At 45.7% G+C, this 21,934-nt stretch overlaps 1 protein-coding gene across 3 annotated transcripts; it reads right to left on the bottom strand.

Moving 5' to 3' along the window:
- Positions 1-1,190: 1,190 nt before the first annotated feature.
- Positions 1,191-19,112, bottom strand: LOC309331002 (phospholipase A and acyltransferase 3-like). 3 transcript variants are annotated; one of them, XM_081842997.1, is made up of 5 exons: positions 18,961-19,112; positions 12,160-12,245; positions 5,639-5,741; positions 4,120-4,388; positions 1,191-3,134 (listed from the first exon to the last, which is right to left on the bottom strand). In XM_081842997.1, exons 2-5 carry the CDS (start codon positions 12,214-12,216, stop codon positions 3,030-3,032), a joined length of 534 nt encoding a protein of 177 aa, XP_081699123.1. In that variant the 5' UTR covers positions 12,217-12,245; positions 18,961-19,112; the 3' UTR covers positions 1,191-3,029. The 3 variants fall into 3 exon arrangements, with proteins under 3 accessions (XP_081699123.1, XP_081699122.1, XP_081699124.1); XM_081842996.1 differs by lacking the exon at positions 18,961-19,112 and adding an exon at positions 13,794-14,487; XM_081842998.1 differs by lacking the exons at positions 12,160-12,245; positions 18,961-19,112 and adding an exon at positions 11,303-11,613.
- Positions 19,113-21,934: the final 2,822 nt, after the last annotated feature.

Below are 21,934 nucleotides of genomic sequence, written 5' to 3'. Positions count from 1 at the left end.
AGTCCTATGTGACTCTCAGCTGAATTTCATGTAGCTGGAGGAGTCCCAAGGGAGAGGAAGAGGCAGGGAAATGGAAGGAGGAAAGGAGACAAGCCCTCTGCAAGCGACTGATTCAGACCACTGGGAGAAGTAATTTCTCTCCCAGGCAGCCAGCTTGGATATGTCCATTTTTGGTTTCTGGCTTCAGCTCCACCCTCTGCCAGTATGTGGCCCCTGACAGGTTATCCCTAAGGAAATGCAGCCCTTGGCAGAGAAAAAAGGTTGCCCCCACCCCAATTGTGATTTTACTAACATATTATCATGAGCTACACAATAAAACTGACTGATAGCAGCTCCTGGAAGATTCCCTAAAAAGATGTTAGGCAGGCCACTTTCAATGGGCATCAGAAACTGCATGTTATAAGGAGAGATAAAGAGACATAGCATAGGGCAGGGGTGGCCAGCTTCCAAGAGACTACGATCTACTCACAGTTAAAAACTGGCAGTGATCTACCCCCTTTTGGGGGTTCATGTAAAAGTTGCTGAGCTTCTTTAGGGAAGAGGAAAGCGACATTGAGCTTTTTTTTAGGAAGGAAAGCCCTGTTTTTGGTGGTTCAGGTCATTTTAGGGGTGCAGGGCAAAGATGTTGAGCTTTTCTTAGGGGAGCCAAAGTTTTTTAGCTTCTTTGTGGGGAGCAGTGATCTACTGGTGATCTACTACAGACGTCCAGTGATCTATTGGTAGATCACGATCTACCTGTTGGACATGCCTGGCATAGGGTAAGGATTTCAGCCAAAGTAGTGGCTTGAGGAGGGGGGAAATCATCAAGCTGGCCACCACATCCATCTTACAGCTATAAGGTCTTCATTTTTGCAGGGATGTTGCCAGGGCAGTTTCTATGTCTGAGATGCTAGAGAAGCAAACATACACACACACAAAAATGGTGTTGGGCTCAGACCCTGAGCACCTCACCTTTCAGCTATTTTTTAAAGTCAAGTTTCTAGTCCTTATCACTGTGAATATATCCTTTGAAAGTGTGTGTGCTTGGAAGCTGGAGTGGATGCTGAATAAGATGCCCAGAGCCTTGAAGTAGGCCTTTGGTATCCTGAATTAGGCTCCTTATCCTTTCCCACTGCCAGCAAATCCAGCACAGATAGCACAAATCACTAAAAAAAAAGTACGGAATAAATTAGTCAGGCACCCTCATTAAATTGTTTTATATGCCTATTGACAACAAATTTTATTTCAGCAAGCCTACCCAGACATATATCTCACCTATGTTTGTTTGAACAACCTTACTGATTTCCTCAGAATTTTAATCATAATTATTTTATGTATATTAGTTTTTTTAAAGGTAGCTTTGTGGATTTTAGCTGTGTTCTATCTAGAAGTTTATTACATGTAGCACTTAGAGAGTTCTTGCCTTATCCAATTTATGAATCTTTCAAAATAAATAAATAAACTAAAATGCAGAATAAGAACAAAATATGCAAATACATGCTATGCTCTGTATAGGCAGGGTTGTGTCCAATACTGTATTAGTCAGAACAAAATCGAGACTAATGGACATGACCAACTTAGGTCCATTCATTTCCATGAGTCTAAGTAAAATTTGGATACAATCCACGTGTGCTGTTTAGAACCTACACCTTACCACGCCCCCATCTAAATCCAGAGCGCTTTATCGTGCAGTGGTATACAGAAATTCAGCCCAAAAGGGAGTGTTAAACAAAAGAAATGAGTGCTGAAAATCACCTCTACCACTGCCAGTTTAAGCTATGCTCTCCTCCTGGTTCACGTTTAGCTACATTTCTGCTACAGGCCTAAGCTACCAACTAAAAACTCCTCTGTTTAGACTTCCAGTCTGCTGCGGAGGGAATGGCGGCGTGCTCCGTGTCGTCGGAGTAAAGGACTACACGGTTCGGGCTGCTAGGGCTCCGGGGAGAAATGCCAGGGCTAGGCGACTCCCCGAAAAAACTACACAGGTAAGTGGGGACTCTAGGGGTCCAGCAGAGCGAGAGAACTCGCTTCCCCCTGACCACCCCGTTGCTGTTTGCAGGGGGAGAAGGGAAGAGGCTTTGCCCTTCCCAAACTGGTACCAATCCCTGGCACCGCCCATTGAACAGCAGGAGCAGGACACAGCCTGTGGAGGCTCATGCCCCAAAGGAAGAGCCCCCAGCCATCTTTTGGGGAAGGGCCGTTGAAACTCAGTGGTAGAGCAACTGCTTGGCATGTAGAAAGTCTCAGGTTCAATCCCAGGCATCTCCAGGTAGGCCTGGAAATGTATCCAGGAGGGATGTCAGGGAATTCCAACAAAAACGGAAGGCAGAAGCAGAAATTGCCGGTGTTTGCTTATTCGTTCCGTGTCCGGAACGAAAATCAGTATGATTGGCATTTGCTGTTGCATTCAGTCTGCAATCAATACCCAATGGATCACACTGTTCCCCTCCATTTGGATTCCCCTCCATTTGTTTCCTTTGCACTGAAATGAATGGAATGGGATAACGTAATGACAACGTAACTTACACAATTAATTATGTAAATGATGCAAATTATGTGGTTTTGCCACGGCAGATGGCACGAATGACGATGTTTGGGGCAGAGGGAGAACTGCGGCAGAACAGAGACAGCACTGCAGTTGACAAATACAGGAAGGGATGCCGTCCTACATCCCTAGTTTCCAGTCCGAAACCCTGGAGAGATGCAGCCCATCTGCATGGGTACTGCGGAGCTAGATGGACCAATGGTCTCTAAAGGCAGCATCCGACATTCCAATTTTCCGCTCCAGGGAGGCCGTGAAGAATTGCTTTAGACTTGGGACTCAGAGAGAAGCAAGTCACTCTCAACAAGGAGTTAAGAAACGGGAGAGGGTGTCCAAGGCTGTGGCCCAAAATGGGAGCAACTATTTTGCTTGCTTGCTTGCTTGCTTGTTTGTTTGTTTGTTTGTTTGTTTGTTTCCCCAAAGAGGTAATTGTTCAAATAACACAAAACCTGAAAAAGAAAAAAACCAAGGGAGCACGGAAATCTCAGAGTCTCTGTTATTGGTTCTGTTATTGGTTCTGTTGTTTCTTCCTCTTGACCACGGCAGCACCAAAGAGTCCCAGGGCGGCCAAGCCCAGCCCTGCGATGCTAACCCCTACCAGGGCATCTCGGACCTGCAGGATCAAAGGGGGAGCCAAGTCAGCAAAGACCACCAGAAGGATGTTAAGTATAAATGTTTAATTGCACACTGAAATGGAGAATGCCTGTATGTATATTGTGGAAAGGGTTTAACATTGGAAATTTCCATTGAAGCTCTCTCTGAGCTCTGACTGAGTTTAGAACTATTGTTGTTCTCTGCTAGCTTAAACGCGAGTGTTTAATCTTAGAGCATGTGATTTATTGCAAATCTCCATCTAGAAGGGAGTTGCCCGTTAGTCCTTCTCTGGATGCAACAGAGAGCCAAACAGTGTATAAATGGGCCTCTCAAGGAGCTGGATGCAGGCTAATGCAGGCTATGGGAGAGAAAGAGCATTGATTTTTGCTCTGATAGTAACTGTGTTATATACCGGTATATTTAAGAAGAAGAACCTATGCTTGGATAAGCATGTGCTTTATGGAATTATCTGCATGTCTCATTGGTGTTTTTGTACCTGTTTTGAATAAGTTCTGGTTTGTAAAGCTTTGACTAATACTTATGGGTCTGGACAATTTTTATTCCAAAACTATCTGGTTTTTATGCATCCAATGGCTTCATGCTGCACAATATAAGAGCCCTGCTACTACAGGATCAGGCCAAAGGCCAAGCATCCTGTTTCACGCAGGATGCTATCCTTTGGAAGCTTTCCAAGTTGGTGACCCTCACTCCATCTCGTGGGAGCCAATTCCATAATTTAATTATGTGCTGTGTGAAGAATAACTTCCTTTTGTCTGCCCCAAATATTCAAAAATTCTGTTGGGTGGCCCTGAGTTCTAGCATTATGAACTTGCTTTCTCCTCCTCCCCTTCCTATTTCCTTGTGTGCCGTGTCTTTATTTGAAGACCGTGAGCAGGGAGGGGCCATCTTAGATCTGTTTTTTCTTTCTTTTCTTTTCTTTTTTGCAAGCTGCTCTGAGAGCAGGGCACAAATGCCATTGAGTAAATAAACAATAATAATAGTACCTGATCACTCCTGGGCACACCATAGCGCAGCTCAGTGACGAAGTGTTCGCAGTTTTCGCTGGTGACTTTGTACTGTAGCTCTTGGCCCACCATCTCCTCGGCCCGCTGGACGATCTTGGTCCTGGGCAGTGGCGGGAACTTTGTGTCGTGCTTGTTATTCACCCGGTAGCGGTGCTTCCCTGCCACCTCCCGTAGCAGCTCCTTCTTCACCAGCGCCTTGTCAGTTAGGGTGGACATAATGCTAGCGCAGCCTGCTCCTGCATATTCAGCTGGGGCGGAGGGAGAGAGAGAGAGGCCGTGATGGGGGAAAGCTGGCTACAAAAACCTTTTACCCTGTCCCTTCAATGCTCATACATTTAAAGCACACAGATTCCTTCCCCCCCAAAGAATCCTGGGAACTGTAGTTAACGCTTCACAGAGCCCTTAACAAATGAATTCTGAGGGGCAAGCCATGTGCTTCCAAAGGGCATTCAGTGTGCTTTAAGACATATGGTGTAGATGTATCCCTTGGGACACCTTGAGAGCCAGTGTGGTATAGTGGTTAAGAGCACTGGACTCGTAATCTGGTGAACCGGGTTCACTTCCCCGCTCCTCCACATGCAGCTGCTGGGTGACCTTGGGCTAGTCACACTTCTCTGAAGTCTCTTAGCCTCACTCACCTCACAGAGTGTTTTTTGTGGGGGAGGAAGGGAAAGGAGATTGTGAGCCGCTTTGAGACTCCTTCGGGTAGTGATAAAGCAGGATATCAAATCCAAACTCCTCCTCCTCCTCACCCCAAAATTGAGATACCTGCAAATGGAGCTCCGTACCACACCCATTAGGGTTTTACTGGCATTTTCTCTCCCCTTCGATCATTTTCAAATGTCATTCACTGACGGAGAATGTTCAGGTGGTAGTGGGGACACAGAATACGTTTTTGGTGCAGCACCAATTTCAGCCAGGCAGAGGGCCTTCTCAGTAGTGGCGCCCACCCTATGGAACGCCCTCCCATCATATGTCAAGGAAATAAACAACTATCTGACTTGTAGAAGACATCCGAAGGCAACCCTGTTTAGGGAAGTTTTTAATGTTTGATGTTTTATCGCGTTTTTAATATTCTGTTGGGAGCTGCCCAAAGTGGCTGGGGAAACCCAGCCAGATGGGCGGGGTATAAATTATTAATTATTATTATTATTATTATTGACATACCCTGTAATAAAATAAAATGCTGAAAACCTTCCCCTAGGCCTATGGAGGCTAGGGTTGCCATCGTTCTTGCTGGCCCCTGATTCAGTGCCTTTAACTGCAGTTTGACTAGCAAAGATGAGCAAGGTGCTCTCCACGCTGTGAAAAGCTTCATACCTCTAGCATTTTCACAGAACTGTAGAGTTGGAAGAGACCCCCCCCCCAAGGGTCATCTACTCCAAAATCCCCTGCAACACAGGAATCAAGCTGCATTTAAGATGCACAGGGGAAGACCACCTCCTCCACCCACAGCACCACCCGGTCACTTGGCCATCTTAATCTTACGATTCCTTACATGGTGGAGCCAGATGAATCACAAAGCCGTTCCCCACGTAGATGGCCCAGTGCTGGTATCCAAAGCGGAATATTTCAATCAAGTCCCCAAGCTCCAAGTCATCCTGTAAGAAGAGGAGACAAGGGGAAAGTGTTAGTCAGCCACACTCGGCAGCAACATGTATGGAAACGGGAAGAAAGAAAATAGGAAACGGGGGCACTGCGGGAGGCAGCCTTAATTGAATTCTGGACGATCTGGCCTGGAGTGGAAATGAAAGAGAAGGATGTATCAGGAGTGATTTGGGTTGGAAATTAGTTGGCCTGCTTTCTATGACATGTAAATCATAAATTTGTACCTATACCACGTGGGGTGGGTCCATTAGAGTGAATTGCACAGAGTTCCACCAACCTTAGTCTGCCCTTGGCCAGGACCACCACCACTGCCTACCAGTTTCTGATGGGAAGTTTTGCTTCTGCACATGACTCTGGCAAACCGCTCTAAGCTGAAGCGTTCCTTCCTCACCCACCCTAGAATGTTTAGTTCACATTGAGTTCATGAAACATCGTACCCTGACCTGTTCTCAATGCATGGTTAACCACATCTACGGAATGCGATAGTTATGTTCTTTTAATTCTTGCTATATCAATCACTAGTAATAGTTTAATAAGGAGGTTTTCTTACCTGTGCAATTCTGTGTTCCCTTTCCCAACATTTAATCTATTGATGATTAATGCCTATATGCAACCCTTGCATTGTATTTGTGTTAACCAATCAGCAACAAGCACATATGTGGCAATGCTGTAATATTCAATAAAAGGGACTCCCCGAGACATGCTCGAGAGATGCCTCCCATATGACACTTGTCATTCGTCTGTCGTTTATTTCAACCCAACAAGTTTCCCCTGTCATTTCATGCTACCCTTGCAGAACTCACTTGGGAGGATGAGGACGGGGACAACATTAGAATTAGCTGGGTCTGCCTGTTATTGGTTTTGGCTAGGGCTGGGCGATATATCGAGATATCATCCAAAACCAGTTCCAAGTACATATTGCGATACTGGTTTCATAATTTTTGACATGGCAATGCATCACAAATCATTATGTGTGGTTGCTATGCAAAAATTATGATGCGGGGAAAACCATGAAACCATCCAATGCATCCACACGGCTCCATCCTTATTTCAGACATTGTGATTCATCGGTGTATGGTGATGTTTAGCGGGTGATATATCACGATGCTGAAAACCAGATACAGTGGTACCTCTGGTTGCGAACGGGATCCATTCCAGAGGCCCATTCGCAACATGAAAAGAGCGCATCCTGAAGCACCGTAATTTGGCACTTATGTGCATGTGTGAGCGGCGACACCAGGAAGTAACCCTTTCCGGTACTTCCGGGTTGCCGCAGGATGTAACCTGAAAAAACGTAACATGAAGCAAACGTAACATGAGGTATGACTGTATCGCCCAGCCCTGGTTCTGGCTCCAGCTGTCCCCAGCCACATTTCCTGCTAGCCTCTTTGCCTACTGCCTTACTGCTCTCCATGGACACCAGCCACTGCTGCTCTAGGTATTACCTGCAAATGCACACCTTAGGCAAACTTGTTGCTATGGGCTCCCGTGCTCCAAATCGTTCAAATGCCTAGCAACGCCCCTGCTAAGGGAAGTTTGAAAGAAAAGGCACACAGAGCCCACAAACAAAGCAAAAGTCAGAGCCAGCGAGTCATGGGAAAGCTCAGAGCATCGCAGGGGCATTCCAGAGCAGTCACAAACGCAGCCCTATGAAAGAGGGCACAGACTGTTTCTGGGTCTGATGGAGGCCAGCTGGAATCCTATTGTTTCTGCTGCCGTTCTAATTCTATCATCCCATTGTAAGCAATTCTTTGGTGTGTGTGTTGTTGGTTTTTTTTAAAAAAACCTGCTTTTATCTGTATTGTGTTTATGCCTGCATTATTCTAACGTCTTCGCATTGTGCGCACCTCTGAGCACTCTTGTTGGGGCTTTTGGCAGGGTATGTAATAATAATATGCAAGCATTGATGGCCGAGGACAGAAATATAGAATATTTATTTCAGTTCCCAATTCTGCTTGAGAGCGCGCAGTGGAAAGTATGTTCCATTTATTTTAGAGGAAGCTCAATAAATGTAGCACAGTTAAGTTGCTCCATCAGTTTCTGGAGGCTATTTTTCAAACTTTCAAATCATTGATTATTTCCCAGCCTATCCATAGGAGGGCATTATTGGAATGCACTAGATTTATCTTAGATGCAGGCAACATTTTTTACATGCTTCTGCAATCAATTGTAGATTGGATACAAGCTCATTCATTTCCTGCTGATTTTTTTTTAAGGTTTTTGGGGGGTTTTCTAACTTTCTGCACAGCTGCCTTCTTTTATTTGAAAATTTGTACAGCTTTGTTTGCAACAGTCTACAGTTTGTATGGAACAAATTACCTATGTATCTATCTATATTTCTGACAGTTACACCTTGATACAAGTTATGCACGGACGCACACACACACACACACACACACACATGCGCGCGCACACACACACACACACACACACACATTATGTTCTTAATTCTGGCTTTCACTTTTCTTTTAAGAGCAACTTTCTAGCCCTTATGATTTCAGTAAATACTTGAAAGCACATGAGTCCTGAAATATCAGAAGCCACAAGGTTGGCTTAATAAGACTTTAATTAATTCATAGAATTGTAGAGCTGGAAGGGACCCCAAGAGTCATCTAGTCCAGTGTTTCCCAACCTTTGGTCGCCAGCTGTTTTTGGAGTACAGTTCCCATCATCCCTGACCACTGGTCTTGCTAGCTAGGGATGATGGGAGTTGTAGTCCAAAAACAGCTGGAGACCAAAGGTTGGGAAACACTGATCTAGTCCAACCCCCTGCAATGCAGGAATCTCAACTAAAGCATTCGTGACAGATGGCCATCCAACCTCTGCTTGAAAACCTCCAAGGAAGGAGAGTCCACAACCTTCTGAGGGAGTCCGTTCTGCTGTCAAACAGCTGTTATCATCAGAAATTCAGTGGGGGCCTCTGTATAGCTGCTTGTTCCATAACTAAGAAGAGTATAACTGTGGTAAATAAGCAAAGGTACATGCATATATATATATATTTTAAATGCATGGGCTCTTTCCAACTACTCAGAACAGACCCATTGAAATAAACGGAGCTAAGTAAGTTGTGCCCATTAATTCCAATTCTGAGTAGAACTAATAATGGATACAGACCCTCCAAGTGTCCCTATTTTCTAGAGACATCCCTCGTTTAGAGAAGCCGTCCCATTTTCTGATTTGACCACAGAATGTCCCGCTTTTCGTTAGAATGTATTGGAGATATGTTGAAGGGTATGGAGTTATCCAACCCCTGAGCTGTCTGAAGGCAATCCTGTATAGGGAAGTTTGTTTAATGTTTTATTATGTTTTTATATATGTTGGAAGCTGCCCAGAGTGCTTGGGCAACGCAATAAGATGTATGGGGTATAAATAGTAAAATTATCATTATGGAATGGGACGTCCCTATTTTAATCTGAGAAATGTTGGAGGGTACTGTATGTTGGATACAACCCCATTCTGAGCTGCATGAGATTCAGAATTTGGGTTCCTTCGGTACAACACTTTGAAACCACACACAGAGTCCCGGCTATTGTCCTTATTCCACAAATATTCAGTAAACAAACAGCTGAAAACTTTATTAGAACCCAGGCAGGGCTTCTCCTGAATCCTGCAGGGATGCAAGTCACTATCAGTCAGAGTAAAAAAGTAAAACTGAAAGTGCTTTCCCCCTAAGAGGCTCCTTTCCAGATTCCTATACTCAGGAAGGGAACATCAACAAATTTCGTCCACAAAGGATGCTACCTGCACTATTAAAAGATCCAATCTACAAAGCTAATCTCCTGTGTAGTGACCATAGTCCACTCTGCTAACCTGATGTTGTAGTTTTTGACTACAACTCCCATCATCATTTGTGTCCAATTCTAACCTTACTCAGGAGTCCTACTCTAGTCCTACTGAGAGCCAGAGTGGAGCAGTGGTTAGAGTGTCCGACTGGGACCTGGGAGACCAGGGTTCAAATCCCCACTTGGCCATGACGCTCACTGCGTGACCTTGGGCCAGTCAATGCCTCTCTTAGGCTAACCTACTTCACAGGGTTGCTGCGGGGATTAAATGAGGACGTCACCTTGAGCTCCTCAGGAAAAAAGTGAGATATAAATGCATAAATAAATAAGAGCAGACCCACTGAAACTAATGTTCATAACTAATTTAGGTCTACTCTGCTAGGACTATCATTGGCTACTAAGTCCTGAAGAGCTACGCTGCACAGCTTTGGCTGCAAGGTCCCAAAATGGAAAGAGAAACTAACCTTTCACAGCTGCAAGGTCCCAAAATGGAAAGAGAAACTAACCTTTCACTGCGTATCTGAAGAAGTGTGCATGCACACGAAAGCTCATACCAAGAACTGACTTAGTTGGTCTTTAAGGTGCTACTGGAAGGAATTTGTTTTGTTTTAACCTTTCACAGGTTAGTCAGAGGCCACAGAGACAGGCACACACCAACACAAACATCACGACAGGGTCAAAGTATTTTACTCCCAAGCAGTGGTGTAGCATGGGGGAGGATCACAGGGGCGACTGCCCTGGGTGCAAAATTCTGAAGGGGTGCAACCAGGCACCCCCACGACAAGCTCTCTCATCGATGCCGTATGGCTGAGCTCCTGCCACCTTCCAGAGCTGGGGGGGGTGGCAAGCCAGGCCTTCGGGGCTGGGTCAGAGCCTCCTTCTCCTCCTGGCCAGCGAAGGAATGCCTGCATGCACCATGTCCCTGGGCTGGTCGTAGGCAAGGTTAGACCGGCTCCCCCTTGCGCACTGCACGATGCATTGCAGGGGGTTGGACTAGATGACCCTGGGGTTCCCCTTCCAACTCCATGATCCTATGATGTGCTGGGCCCACAGAGAAGGAAGGAGGGCAGGTGTTCAGAGGACACAGCAGAATCCGCAACCAGAGCCAGAGCACAGGCAGAACCGGTCTGGCAAGTGTCTATTAAAAGCAGAGCAGACCTGTCAAAAAGGGCATCTTCTGTGTATAAATCAGGGAAGATCTGTGACAATGGATTCATTGGGCCAGGAGAAGCAGCTAACAGGTATTGTCAGGTACCTTGACTCACAAGAGACAAGTCATGCTCTCAAATTTAAGTTTGTGATGCTTGAGTGGTCTTTGGCTAAGGGGCTGGGCAATTTCTAAAGTCTGTAAAAGTTGTCACACACCTTTGTTCTGGGTCCCCTCACCCCCTTGCAAGGTGGGTAGGGGACTCTCATTACAAGAGAAAATAAAGATTTTCCTTGCTTTCCTCAACTGCTTCCTGCCTACACTCATTTTTCTCAGACTTAAGGGATACTGGATCTCTCGATGGGGAGTTGGGCTGTAAAAGTCAAGCCCTCATTTTTTGTATAACACAGGGATGGCTTCCCACATTTCAAAGGTCATGCACTTTATCACTGGGAAAAGGTGGGAGGAAGGGGTTGCTCTAAGCACCATTAAGTCCAGAACCCAAAATCACCGAACTACACCACTGTTCTCTCCAAAATCAGCCAAAGCAACAGATCACTTCTGCGCCACACTTTGTTACCTTAAAATGATGATCCAGTGCCCCCCCCCAACACAGCTCACTTACCAGATCAAATTCTGGCACCCTACTGTGCATTGCCATGATCACCAGGACTGCCGCTTCCTCCTTGTCACCAGGGTAGGAGCTTTGCAAAAAAAACCAGGAGCAAAGGGCTGGAAAGTTGACTAGAGCTAAAGCAGGAAGGATTCTGACTGCTGCCCAGGACTTAACAAACAGCTGGGAACAAGCAGGGACAGGAAACTCTGCCACTAGCGGAAAAACAGCAGACTCTGCCACGTCAAAATAACTGTACAGTCCAATAAGGGGCTATCTCCAAATTCCTAATTGCTCACGGCAGATATCACCCATGATGACAACAGGATCCTTTTTTGAAAAGGAAAAGGAAAAGTCCGCTGTGCCAGGCAGGGCAGGGCTGAGAAGCAGACAACAAACAGCTCAACAGAAGGAGCAGGAGGAGCCTCAGGGGAGATTAAGCAGGCGTCTTTCCTGTTAACCTTTACACATCTGCTGAAAACTTTCATCCACTGAAACTTAAGACGATATTACCAGTCTCACACTCAGCCAGCCCTACCTGAAAGAGTTACTACAAGAATAAAAGTGAAGGAAGATCAATATATATGCCCTCCTGAGCTCCTTGGAGGAAAACCAGAAATCAAATAAATGTTTAAAATAAACCAATGCAGCGCCAGCTCCTTGTTTGAGGGGACTCTGGGCAAAGTGCCATCTTCTGGGAGGTCCTATTACATTGACAGGCCTCTTCAGGTCTGCCTGGCAATAATGGCAGCAGCGCTAATCCATTTTTATTTGCCACAGTGCCCTGGGGTGCTCAGCGTAGTGTCACTCTTGGGTACAAAGGAGGGAGCTCAGGGTGCTGTGAAATAAGTAAGCTCAGTGTGCCTTACCAGATTGGGAGATGGCGGCCTGGAAAATTTGTGGTTGCTCTTCCTTTTGACATCCATGTTTCCATGTGCAACAGCTAAGGCAGTCCCTGTGAAATCAAATCAGACAAGTTACTTCTTAATGCTCCTGATCTGCTTTTTGGAGCTTTTTGGAGAAGATAGATTCACTTTGATTTCTTAGGTAGGCCCTCAAACCTACCTAAGGTTTGGTAGGTTTCTTAAAGGGCAGGGTATATAGGGTTTCCATTGCCGTAGTTGCAGGACTGGATTCCCTGAGGTTTAATGAGGAGGGGGATTTTTAGCTTCAACCATGGGAGGGATTCTCTTTTTTTCATTTACTTCTCGGTAAACATGTGCCCTGGTAGGATTGTGGCAATTCTGCAGCCTGATCTTTTGTATTCTTTTTTGGGAGCAAGTTTCCCAAGGCTGAACTATGGGCGGGGCTTTACTCTCAAGTCAGTATGCATAGAATTTCAGCTTTAATATTTCAGTGTTGATTTAGAATGAAAATAACTTTTATTTAATTGCCTTTTAAAAAAAAAGAATTGTAAAATGGCAAACTAAAAGGGGACTTTTTAATTTAAAAAAAACCTACAGCTATACGCTACTTCAGTGTGGGAGAATCTGAGCATTTTCTTCAAACTTCAAAGGTGCAACAGGGATCAGTCGCTGCCAATGTTAGGTTCTGAGAGCGATGAATCTTTCCCAGAAATCCTGTTCAGTTTTCTTTCTTTTTTTATTTCAGACAAGTTGACATCAGGAGGGTGCAGGAGCAGAGAGGTGTGAATTAAAGTGTGAGGGAAGGCAGCGCAAGGTGGAAGAAAGCAAGCAGAGTCAAAAAGGGAAAATGAAAACGAGACGGAAAGGCAATAGCAGCAGGTGAAAAGGAAGCAGGAGGTTAGAAAAAGAGTAGAAATGTTTGAGAAGGTAAAGAGAATGTGCCAGAAGAAGGGGTGGCAGGGAAGAGGCAACAGGTAGATAGACAGCTGGTGACAGAAAGGATTGTGAAAGCAGGTGACACACATGGAAGTGACAGGAGATGAATGGCTGAGGAGGCAAAAAGGCAGAAGATGAGAGAGGAACACAAAGGCAAAATAGGGTGGGGGACAAAAAGTGCAGGAAGGCAAGGAAAGAAAAAGGCAGCAGCAGCAGCAGGTGATAGAGAAAGAAAGGAAATGATAGGACTTTTGGCGGGGTAACAAAATGCATTCACGAATAGGAATGATGACTTGCTGTCTTGCACAACCACAAGCTTCACTGAGGAGAAAACCACTGGAAATCAAAGCGAGGACATAACTATGAACAGGGTTTAAATGTTTAACCAACAATACATGAAATACTGGCTCACTTGTATGGGGGGACAGGACGGACAGTATGCCAACACCTCAGTGTGTGATATGCGGTGAACAGTGAAAATGTAAACGTCCCAGGTTCCTGTGTTGGGAATCCAACATGGGTCTGGACGGACTGAAGGTGACTGCTCTAGAAAGGTTTCATTTACCTTCGTTCTGACTTGTAGCATTTTAAAGCCTGTTTCGCAGCTGGGCTTGATTGCTAGAGCTACCTGTTGCATAAGCACTTGCTCCCTGTGTCATTGCTAACTATGATCCAGACAGGCTGGTGTTGGGCCACCCTACCTTTGAAGAAGGAGGTCTGGCGAGGCGGCTTTTTGCTTCTTCTCAACCCTATAACTCCTGTCCTGAATGTGCCAGGGGGGCCCTTGGTGGGCACCCCCACTTGGTCTCCTTTGGCTTGCATATGGGGTGCATGAAGTAGGCCCCCTGGCTTTGCCACCAGGCTTTTAGACATTCTTGCCAGTTGCTTATCGCAAGAGCAAGGAGGTTGGGGGACACAACCCCCAAAGCCTTTGGGGATGGTCCCCCAGGGACGGTTGGCTTTCCCCATCACATTATTTTCCGGACGTATCACTCGGCCCCTCTCTGATTCATCCCCACAGCACACTCTCTTCCATACTAGGTTCAGACCCTTCCGAGTGGAGGCAGCAGTTTCCTTTTTCAGTGGGTATTCTTTCCGACTCAACACTGAAGGTTCCTTCAGGACTTTTGTCATTCTCTCAGGTCCCGCTTTCGCTGAATTTTGGGTTGGAGGTGTCAGCAGAAGCACACTGTTCTCACGGAGCAGAGGCTGGAGTGGGGCTGGGGTCATGGCTTCTGCGGTGCCCCCTTCTCGAGCCATCAGGGTCTTTGGCTTCTGGGTGGCCTTGTGGCAAGGGGCCCTGTCACAGATCCTCAAAAAAATTTCAGACATGTCACTGGTCTGATTGGTTTTTTCCCCAGCACAGCTGGAGGTGCTCATTGAGGGCCTGAAGAATTATGACAGCCTGGTAACCACCGGCAACGGGCCTGGTAGTAGCAATAGTGACTCCATTTTGCCAGGGGCTCCTGATTGGACTGTTGTTGTTGTTGTAGTTTTTAGCTTTTATTGATAAATGCAATACTTACAAACACAAACCAGAACACTAAACAAACTTATTATACATATACCTCTCAACAAAAAAAAAGAAAACAAACATACAAACTAAACTTACAGACATAAATTTTGACTTTCCTCCACCTATATGTGGCTTCCTTTGTTTCTTTTCTTCTTTTCGCTGTGTTATCAATATTATTTTTGACTATCTCATCTTATACCCATTTCTTCTTTATTTTTTACTCTATAAGTTTCATTCATTGCATATTGATATATTAATACCAGAACAATGTTTTTCGATGTATTCCTTCACACAAGTCCACTCCTCTATCAGTTTTTGGTCAGATTGGCCCCTTACCACTGCTGTAAATCTTGCTGGTTCTATATATTCACAAAATCTTATTTGCCATTCTCTTATTAAGGGAGTTTTTTCCCCCTTCCAATTTTTTGCTATAATCATTCTGTCCGCAGCGGTTGCATATAAGAAAAGTTTTTTCCTAGCGGCAGGAATGTCAGTCTGAAGGGGTACAGTTAGGGTTACCGCAGAAAGCCCTAAAAAAACCTCTTTGTGAATTCCCCCCAGCCAGGCCTCAGCGTACGCATTTTAAAACTGCATTTTCCTCTAAGACAAAAAGCACGAGCTAAGCATTCCTCTTCTGTAACGAAAACACTGTAACAAACCTAGAGCTGAGAACACTAAAGCTTTTCGCTTCCCAGATCCAAGATAACCTTGTCCTGGTACGTTGATTTGCAACATACTTCCGGGAGCAGAGCCAGAGAACGAAAAGCAACATTTCCATGTAAAATCTGCGAAGGGGGAGAGGGAAGGAGGGGGTTTGGGGAACAGGATAAAAACCTGATGTAAAATGCTTTTTGCTGCGGCCTGTTTTTTGTGAACTGAATCACACAGGTGCCTCTGCCCCCCCTCCCCATGGCAGAATAAAACGCTCTTTCTCTGGATTAACCCCTTGGTGTCGTTTGGCTCCTTTTGTCTCTGCTCGGGTGCAACCAATTTTCCTACCTATGGATTAAAAAGGCTACAAGTCGATATAATTCCCAATAGGTACGCCTCTGGTTTCTTTTTACATGATATTTTAAGCATTTTTTTAAAGTTCCTCTTGAATGTCACTCCAAAATTGTTTAATATACACATATTCCCACCACATATGATACATGGTTCCTATCTCTGTTTTGCATCTCCAGCACAAATTAGATTTTGATTTATAAATTTTTGCCAATTTGACCGGGGTTAAGTACCATTGATCTATCATTTTCATTATATTTTCTCTGATTGTGACGCAGGCTGTGAATTTGATATCATATTTCCATAATTTATCCCATTGGTCTAATCGAATCGTGTGGCCTATATCTCCGATTGGACTGTTGTTGGCACCCATCTGTCTCTAGGGAGAATGGAGTGTGCCTCCGGGGATGAAGTCAAACCACTGTGGTAGCAGTGCTGAAGTGACTTCCCCAGGGGAGCAAAGCTGGGCAGTGTGTAGTGGGGTCCTGGGCTGTGCAGATGATGACACACACACGCCCTCAGCTTCACTGATGTGGTCCAAAGGAAAGCAGAGCAATACATCTGGCACCGGCTGGGCTGCAGGAGTTGTGGGAAGGAGGTGCTATCCAACCATCTTAGAGACTCCACTCTGAATTTTTGTAGGGTTTACTCCTTAGCCCTTTCTCTTCCCAAATATATCCCACAGGGCAGAGGAGGTTTGGGATCAGAGTCTTCCTTCTCCTAGATAGGCTACATTCCCAGGTTGATGAGTCCCATCTGCTCCTCACTTCCCTCTAAAGCCGTGGTTCCCAAAGTTGGGCACATGCCCCACAGGGGGCAATTTGATTTTTAAGGATGGCAATTCAAGAATGAGTTATTAACAGTGAATGGCCTTTTAGGCTTCCTCCATGTGAATACGAGTTCACTTTTTGAATAATAAGAATTATATGTCAGGGGGCGCGGAGGCACCAGGATTTTAGAGATGCTTAGATGGGGCATGGCCAAAAAAAGTTTGGGAACCTCTGCTCTCAAGAAAGTGCAGAAATTACCTTCATGACCATTAGACCCACTATCAATCTAATCTGCTCAATCCATCAGAGCCTGTCTTCGCCTGCAGGGCAAGTCCCTGACTCACGGAGGATTTGAGTCCCATCAGCTACCCTCATCTGGTTTAGCTGGCCAGTGAAAGCCATTTTCCAGTAGTGTGGCTGCTGTCGCATGGTGACAGCTTCAGGGAGCCACAGGTGAGAGATGAGTTCAGGATAAGGACAAAAGGTGGACAAACTACCCTAGAAGGAGTAAGACGTGTCTCCCGCCAGAGGTACAGTCATACCTCATTACGTTTGCTTCAGGTTGAGCGTTTTCAGGTTGCATCCTGCGGCGACCCGGAAGTAACAGAATGGGTTACTTCTGGGTTTCGTCACTCACGCATGCGCAGACGCACAAAATGACATCACGCACATGCGCAGAAGTGGCAAATCGCAACCAGCGCACGTGCAGAAGCAGGTTGCATTCTATTCAGGTTGCAAACGGGCCTCCGGAACGGATCCCGTTCGCAACCAAAGGTACCACTGTACTACCTCTTCCATAACACCCCATAACTTCTTGTTCATTCCTTCTAGTGCATTTCGTATTCTGTTTTGTAATTTATGTTTGAAGTGAAGAGGACACCGCATTAATTTTGGGAGGGCCACATATTTATCTTTTCAGTTCCTGAACCACAAATTTACCTTGAAGATATCTCCATTGTCTGTGTGAAACCTCATTCCTGCTTGCACACGATATATTTCTGGCAAAGGATTAGTGCTTTGATCTTTTATGCAGCTATCAGGGTCAGGATGCTAAGCGTTCTTTCCAGGTCACATTTGAGATAAACTGTTGTACCAGGATCAAAGGTGGTTCATGAGGAGTACATACGAAACTCATGCCATGAGCGATAGAAATAAGACATGTACAAAGTTCAGACTAGCACCCATCCTTACAAGCCAGAGGCAAAAGTGAGCGGAGCAGTGAATGCAAATACTACCTTTGTGCAGTAGCCTAATTTCTACACACCCTCTCTATCTGCCTTCCAGGCAAGCAAGAGGCATAATCAGAGTTTGAGGACACATTCCAGCCACGTGGAAATATACAAGGCAGGCACAGAGCAGCAGCCGAGAGCAAGTCTTTGCCCTGTCCTATCCAACAGCTTCTCAGGTAGTGTGTGTGTACATACATCAGCTGAGCCAATCACACCACTCTCCTTGTCAAAGATGTGCCCAATGTTCACATGCATCTCACATAGCTAGCTAGCTCACTCCCCAGCCCATCACGTTACTTAAAGGGAAAGTGTTTTCACATAAAATCATGAATCAGAGCCACAATCCATCCTTTGCAAGGGGGTTGGGCTATAGATGACCCCTGTGGTCCCTTTCAACTCTAATATTCTATGATTCTATAAAGTGAAAATGGAGAATCATAGAGCTGAAATAGGGAAGGGCCCTGGTGCAGGAGTAGAGCCTTGCATGCAGAAGGTTCCACATTCAACCTCCAAATTATCCAAGCAGGGCTAGAAATGTTCCCTATCTAAAATCCTGGAGAGCTGCTGCAGGTCAGTATAATGACTGGACTGAGCCAGATAGCCCAATGGCCTATCTCTACATAAGGCAGCTTTCCTAAATTATAAGAGGGATGCAATCCACACTTTGCAAACCTCCCTGTAACATATATGGTTATTTCACTGTCTAGGACACACCAAAACCACTTATTCTACTACCACCCTGCAGAAATGCGCTTTCCCATTTCTGTCGTCTACCACCTCACTTTTTTTAAAAATGGTGCTGAAACTTGGAACAGCAAATAAAGGAGGAAGGGACTTCATGCATTCCTGCTAGGAGCAAGTCAAGAGTGCTGCTGTCCTGAGGTAAGACTAAGGCAACAGTCCAGGGTTTTTTGCAGCACAAAGCATCCAAATTGACAGCCCTTCCTTATATATAACAATGCATAATCCAGAAGACAGTGGAGATCTTAATTGTGTGACTTCCCCAATAAGTAGAAAGGCAGGTCCTCAAAAAATAAGCACGTGCTTTGCACGCAGCATCGATCCCCGACATCTCCAGAGATGGGAAAGACTCCTCTAGGTAGGAAGTCCCCGGGTAGCTACTACTACCAGTCTAAATTAGCTAAACTGAGCTAAATCAGAGAGAGAGAGTGGAGATACGGCCCACCAGGCGGTGCTGGACTGCAATTCCCACCCTCTCTGACCATTGGTCATGCTGGCTGGGGCTGATGGGAGTTGGAGTCCAACAGCCCCTCGACGGCTACAGAGTTCTCCAATCCTCAACTAGAGAGGATCGGTGGTCAGATTCTAGAAAGAGAGACGCAAAACTAACCTTTAGCCGGGTGGCAGTCCTGCAACAGCTGAGAATGTCCTGGGCGGAGAGAAGAGCAGAACCAGGAAGGCTGCAAATAACAAACAGTGACGTCATGCTAGCTCTGTCTCCTCCTTCTGTCATCTGGGGAAGAGCAAAAGGGGAGGGGGAAGCGGGGGATTAAGGCCTGGGGTTGCCGCCCCCTGCTGGAGGAAAGTTTGTCTGCATCATGTTAATTTCGTGGCTTAATTCAAGTTTAAAGGAGCCTCTCTCAACCTTGGGTTCCCAGGTTTTGGACTACCATCCCCATCATCCCTGATTGCTGCCTCAGTTGGCTATGGATGATGGGAGTGGTAGTCCAATGGCACATGGGAATCCAAGTAGGGTTGCCGTATTTCAAGGAGTGAAGGAAGATCTGGACACGAAAGTTGGTGGTTGTTGAGCTATTCTTAAAGAAAACCGGCCCCAGCAACAGTGCCGAAACTGCCTGTCACACGTCCGGATTTTTCCGGACACCAACCGGTTGCAAGGGTTTTGTCCGGGAAATACTGGGTGTATGGCATCCTAAGGTTGAGGAATCATAGAATCAAAGTTGGAAGGGACTCTAAGGATTATTCTAGTCCAACCCTCTGCAATGCAGCTGTCCCTTACAGGGATCAAACCTGAAACCTTGACATTATCAGCACTACACTAACCAACTGAGAGGAAGGCTGCTCTAGGCTGTATTTTGCAGGAGGGATTTGCGTGCGTATACTTGAAATATAGGTTTGCACATTTATTTACTATTTATTAGTTATTTATAACTATTTATTAGTTATTTACTGCTGTATCATTCACAGCAATAAAACCATAAAACTGCACAACAAAACCATAAAAAGTCGGGGGGGGGTTTAATGGCATCAATTAACCATTGCGGAATGATGTGTTCTTAATTGCCTGCATAGGCCTGGTGGAATAAGAAAAGTTGTGTTGCCCTACCACAACAAATCCATTTTTAAAAAAAAGACTTTTGTGGTTTGGAAAGTGACAAGGAAATGAACTGAGAAGTATTGTATGAACGAGATAATGGGAGATAATGGGAGACATGTAAACAGCCTCAAGCAAATGAGGATGAATGCACATTGCAGTATAACAGCCCCATAAACAAATCAGAATGAATGCCCAATGAAGATCATCCACAGCGCCCTGCAGACCTCCTGGTTAATGTGCATTCACCATGGTTTATGTTCATGGTGGTATCAGGGCACTTCCAGATGGCAGTAATGCAGTAACACTGCGGAAACATCACAAACAACTAATAAAGCAAAATGATGCATGGACAATCCGGCATAAATCCTGCCAGTGGCGCACTATTATTGCACCAATGAAATGTTGCAGGACACACCTGCAGAATAAACCACCAGCCTGGAAGGGTCCTTTGTCTAACTACCACGAGACGTTTGCACAAGCAAATCAGGACAAAGGCTGGCAAAGATCCTAAGGCTCTTTGCCACTCCAGAAAGTAAGTGCTCCCCTTTGGATGTGAACAGTGGTGTACTGGAGCAGCGATGAAGCATTGGAGGACCTTGGCCCCCTGTAAAAGGTAAAGGTAAAGGGACCCCTGACCATTAGATCCAGTCGTGGAGGACTCTGGGGTTGCGGCGCTCATCTTGCTTTATTGGCTGACGGAGCGGGCGTACAGCTTCCGGGTCATGTGGCCAGCATGACTAAGCCACTTCTGGCGAACCAGAGCAGCGCAGAGAAACACCGTTTACCTTCCCGCCGGAACAGTACCTATTTATCTACTTGCACTTTGGCATGCTTTCGAACTCCTAGGTGGGCAGGAGCAGGGACTGAGCAACGGGAGCTCACCCCGTCGCAGGGATTTGAACCGCCGACCTTCTGATCAGCAAGTCCTAGGCTCTGTGGTTTAACCCACAGTGCCACCCTGTACAACACCCAAATTTGGCACCCCTCCGCCTCTTGTGCCCCATTGTAAATGATACTTGCAGCATCCCCACCAATGCACCCGAGCCTCTGCACCCAGTGCAACCAAACCGGTCACTCTCCCCTAAATCCAGCTCTTGATGAAGCAATGCCTTGCTGCTTCATTGTGCAAGGGCAATGATGTTCTCACCCGGGGAGCACTATTTGCCTTTCTTCTGCGTGACACTTGGATCTTGGCAGCTGCCTTGGCTTCATATGCTTGAACTATGTTATTGAGCTGCAACTCCCATCAGCCCTAGCAAGCAAATAATAATAAAAGCCCCACTTTTGTGGAAGATGCTGCTGTTTTGGCTACGTAAGTTGTGGCACAGAGAGAACTGAACAGGAATTAAAATGCAAAATGATGTGTTACTCCTGGAGCCCAGTGCAGAGTACCTGATTTGCATGCAGAAGGTCCCAGGTTCAGTTCCTAAGAGGATGAGACCACAAGTGATAGAAGAGGCCATTTTCTGCTGAAGTCAAAGTCAGACAATCCTGGGGAGGCTGGGCAAACGGCCTCACCTGACACAACGCAGCTGCCAGTGTATTTATATGTATATTTAAAGAGGGCCTCTGGAAGGACACACACTGCAAACTGGGTGTAGAAAAAAAGAGCAAACCCAGATTTGGGAATTCTTGATGTTGCAGAGTTGCTGTAGTTTAGCAAGTGGGAATCTGGTTCGAACCATGGATGATCAGTGGGAGGGTATATTGTAGGTAGATTGCATGCTACTGGAGATAGAAATCATGGGCATGTTTCCTGGGTGACTATGCAGACTGACCAGAGAATGTGCATATTGCCCAGAGAATGTTCAAAATGCACTCAAGATGTGCACATTCCCCAAGGTTTGATGGAGATTATGCACAATTCCCTGCCCATGGACAGATTATGTATACTGTCCATGAGGCCTGGTGAATGTGCATAATGGCCAGTTGTTGTGCACATCATCCATTCAACTCACATTAGTGTGTGTGTGTGTGTGTGTGTGTGTGTGTGTACACATGGGGAGGGAGGAACAAACACACATCA

This window comes from Podarcis erhardii (genome assembly GCF_964252035.2).
Source record: "Podarcis erhardii genome assembly, chromosome: 15".
NCBI classification, from domain to species: domain Eukaryota; kingdom Metazoa; phylum Chordata; class Lepidosauria; order Squamata; family Lacertidae; genus Podarcis; species Podarcis erhardii.
The sequence above is the reverse complement of the archived record's forward strand: the minus strand, read 5'-3'. Positions and strand labels throughout refer to the sequence as shown.